The sequence below is a fragment of the Macadamia integrifolia genome, chromosome 2 (genome assembly GCF_013358625.1).
Source record: "Macadamia integrifolia cultivar HAES 741 chromosome 2, SCU_Mint_v3, whole genome shotgun sequence".
NCBI classification, from domain to species: domain Eukaryota; kingdom Viridiplantae; phylum Streptophyta; class Magnoliopsida; order Proteales; family Proteaceae; genus Macadamia; species Macadamia integrifolia.
This window is the reverse complement of record NC_056558.1, coordinates 33599863-33603272: the sequence shown is the minus strand read 5'-3', so window position 1 is coordinate 33603272 and position 3410 is coordinate 33599863. Positions and strand designations below refer to the sequence as shown.

The 3410-nt window shown below is 39.8% G+C and overlaps 1 protein-coding gene across 1 annotated transcript in view; it reads right to left on the bottom strand.

Annotated features, from left to right (window-relative positions):
• LOC122060416 (SNF1-related protein kinase regulatory subunit beta-2) overlaps positions 1 to 3410 on the bottom strand; it is an 11334-nt gene that overhangs the window by 5108 nt on the left and 2816 nt on the right. The window contains exons 2-3 of the mRNA XM_042623502.1: positions 1503 to 1681; positions 1243 to 1405 (exon numbers count right to left, since the gene is read on the bottom strand). Coding sequence (XP_042479436.1) covers positions 1243 to 1405; positions 1503 to 1681 — 342 coding nt within the window. The remainder of the gene's footprint in view (positions 1 to 1242; positions 1406 to 1502; positions 1682 to 3410) is intronic.

Sequence of the window (3410 nt, the reverse complement as noted above, 5' to 3'; positions counted from 1 at the left end):
AGATCTGAACCTGCAACTCAGGTCTGGCGATGGATGCTGTTTCAGATCTGGTCGCAGAGTTATAGTTCACAAACCAGAAGTGTTTTCGACTTCAGATTCAGATATCTGAATCGCCTTAGGGCTGGCTACTGTTGCTCCAAGTTTCGTACCAATAGCTTAGGGTATGATGGAGATCGACCCACTTGTGTGGTGCTGCTAACATTGCCCAGAAACAGAGTATAAACAGAAAGAACTACAAGGATTAGGAAGAAGAAGAGAAGACAAAAGAGAGATTGCAGGGAAGAGAAGAAGAAAATTCAATGAAGAAGAAGAAGAAGAAGAAGAAGAAGAAGAGTGGGGAAAAAACAGAAGAAGGAGATGGAGGTCACGGCAACCACTGTTAAGCCAATTAAACATTCAATTTCCAAAAATCTAAAACTGAGTTCTTCTCCATTACAGGGCTATTTAAAGAAAAAAAATAATGACATAATTTTGAAAGCTAATTAAAAATGGAAACTAAACCTAGATAGCAACTAAAATAAAAATCAAATCTAAATAAAAGACTGTTAATCTAATCTCTAACCAATAAAGGAAGTAAATAAAAATCAAGTCAAAAGATAGCACTAATCCCTTGCCGAGCTGCATCATGGGGTTCCCTGAATTGGACCCAACTTGAATGAATATTCTGAAACATAGAGATCTGAGCCACTCATTGACCAAATACCAATATCAAGACCCATACCTTACTAATCAGGGCAAGGTCCATCAGGTGAATGGGTAACGAGGTACAAACTGGCACCCCTACTAGTCACTAAACTCCATAATGTTCACCAATTGTCATGTGGCAGCCATGGGTGACCATGTGACTTGATGGCTCAGCACCCATCTCATGGGTCAGAATCCATTCCACAATTAGTGTGCCACATAGGTAAAAAGTGCATCCAATATCATTGTATCAGAAAAAAACTACTTCAAATAATTAAAATTTAATATGTCTAACCAAGCAAATGCATCTGCATATCAGGTAAACATTAACATCTGCATCCATGCTCAAGAAGCTAACACCAACAAAACTGACCACATACAGAAACCTGGAACTAGGAATTATACATTGCTCTTTTAGAACAATAACCCAGGTATCACAGACTAGTCCATTGTCAAACTTGTCATTAGATCTACTCATCAGCTGAACAAGAATCAGGTAGAGAATTGTGAAAAGGATAGGAAGTGGGGATGTATCAAAGGAAGGTGGAAGATACTTACCTGCAAGTCCAAAATGTTGTAAGCATTCCCCATATCATCATGGGCCCATGGCATGTCAGGGGCATACCTCCACTGTCCATCAACAATAAACCTGTACTGATACACACCGGATGGGAGCACTTTTACAATAGTGAACTCCTTGCCTGATCTTTGCAAGGGCTTTCTGAGAGAAGGGGACAAGCTCTTGATATTAGATGTGGTTAAGGCATGAAATCGAATTTGAAGCTTAATGATAAAAAGATGTAGTGGATCCATGGTACCTTGTCTTCCAGTTATCCCATGATCCTTCAACAGCTACTTCTTTTCCACCATAGCTCCATGTGATCATGGTAGGTATCCTTCGCTCACAAAACATGTCATCATACTCGGTAGTATTTTGCATCCATGCATAACTTGGGATCTGCATCTCGTCAGGTCTTTGTAAGGGAGAAACTGGAACCTGGGAATAAATAAAGGAAGAATGAACAAGGGGTTTTATGTATCTTTCTCTCAGGATATGCATCAATACAGACACAAAGGGATGAGAGACTAATATGGCACAACCTAAAGAAAGTGATGAGTGCCACACTTCAAAGAGACATGGTGCCAAAAACATGAGCTATACACAAGCAGGAAGCTAAGTTGGCAACTAAAAAGGACCAGTCATCGGCCATCTCACTCTGATCACTTGGAAAATTTTAAGTTCGAAAGCACTTAGCCTTGTCTCAAAGTAAAACCCTCTTTCTGGATAGAGTTAAATGTATTAGCACTTTTTTCCCAATAATTATTTGGACACTGATGATTACTTATGAGGGGAAAGTCCAAACATGGTAAGCCACTAAGGCCATACAGCTGACGTGGACAAGAGACTGGACATGTGGCCTACATTAAACACATGTGCACTGTTGATATAAATTGTTTTTGCCCTTACTTAACAGCTCGAGCTTTTAGGATAAGTGGTTGTAACATGGTATTAGAGCAGGAGGTCAGAGTGTTTGATCCCTGGGAAGTGCAACGGGGTTCCCCAACACTTTCTCCCCTCGGTGCCACGAGAAGGTGTTTTCCACGTGATTGCATGTCATGTGCAAGGCCGTGTGTATACAGGCCTGCATGTGCACGGGGGGGAGGGAAGAGGTGATATACATTGTCGTTGCCCTTATTTAACAACTTGAGCTTTTAGGATAAGCTGTTGTAACATGCACATATGAAAACACAAATATAGGCAATCCTTCTTTTGATGCCCTTGTATTTGCGAGTAGGCACACAAATTGAGGGTGTATTGTCCACACATGTTCTACTCATGGAATTGATACAAAATACCTTTTAACATGGTGAAAGAAAAGCTGCTTCTTGTTGGACTTTATTCCTAAAAAGAAAAGGTCAATGTGTTGACAGTGGGAATTAAAAGGGGAAAAGTTAAATATATGGTAGGCCACATAATTTTTTTGAGGGTGAAAGAACCAATCCAAAGGGTACCCTATCTATACAAAAGTATGGCCAGCCAAAATATAGGTGGGGATATACTAGAAAGTTCTTTCCAATCTATTTAATCAATGCATTCTTCAAGGCTTTAACACTCTGCGCATGTGACAATAAAATTCCTCAAATAGTTTTTGCAAGTCCTTGGTGCATATCTTCAGTTTATAATTAACGTGTGAATTTTCTATCACTAACCACCTAGAACTCATTTACCGAAACACCCCTCATAAGGAATTTCATCCAATACAAGGATGCATATTTTGATAAAATTAGTTCAACACTAATGACCTAGAGAACAAGCAAATTCACCTAAATTTATTTCTGCAAAAAATCTCAAATTTCATCCATTTAGAAGGATAATGGGACAATCCAGATAGTCTGTTATCCAGATCGACCGCACATCATGTTCCAGGGTACACCACAGCCCCATAGCCAACCATGTATAAGGATTTTCCCATTGTAATATCAAATGTCAAACCTCTAAGATTTTTAATTAACAGATGATCAGAAGTGGAGAGTTATACTTAGCTAGGTGGCATAGATGCTCAAAATTTACCCACAAGTACAAGGTGAGGTCACGAACAATATCTTTTTGGGCCACCAACTATACTGACAAGGATTCCTTGATCAGCATGATTATTTTGCTAGGTGACTCAGCTAACCCTTTGCAAACCAACCCACCCACCCACCCACCCCCCACCTCCCACCTT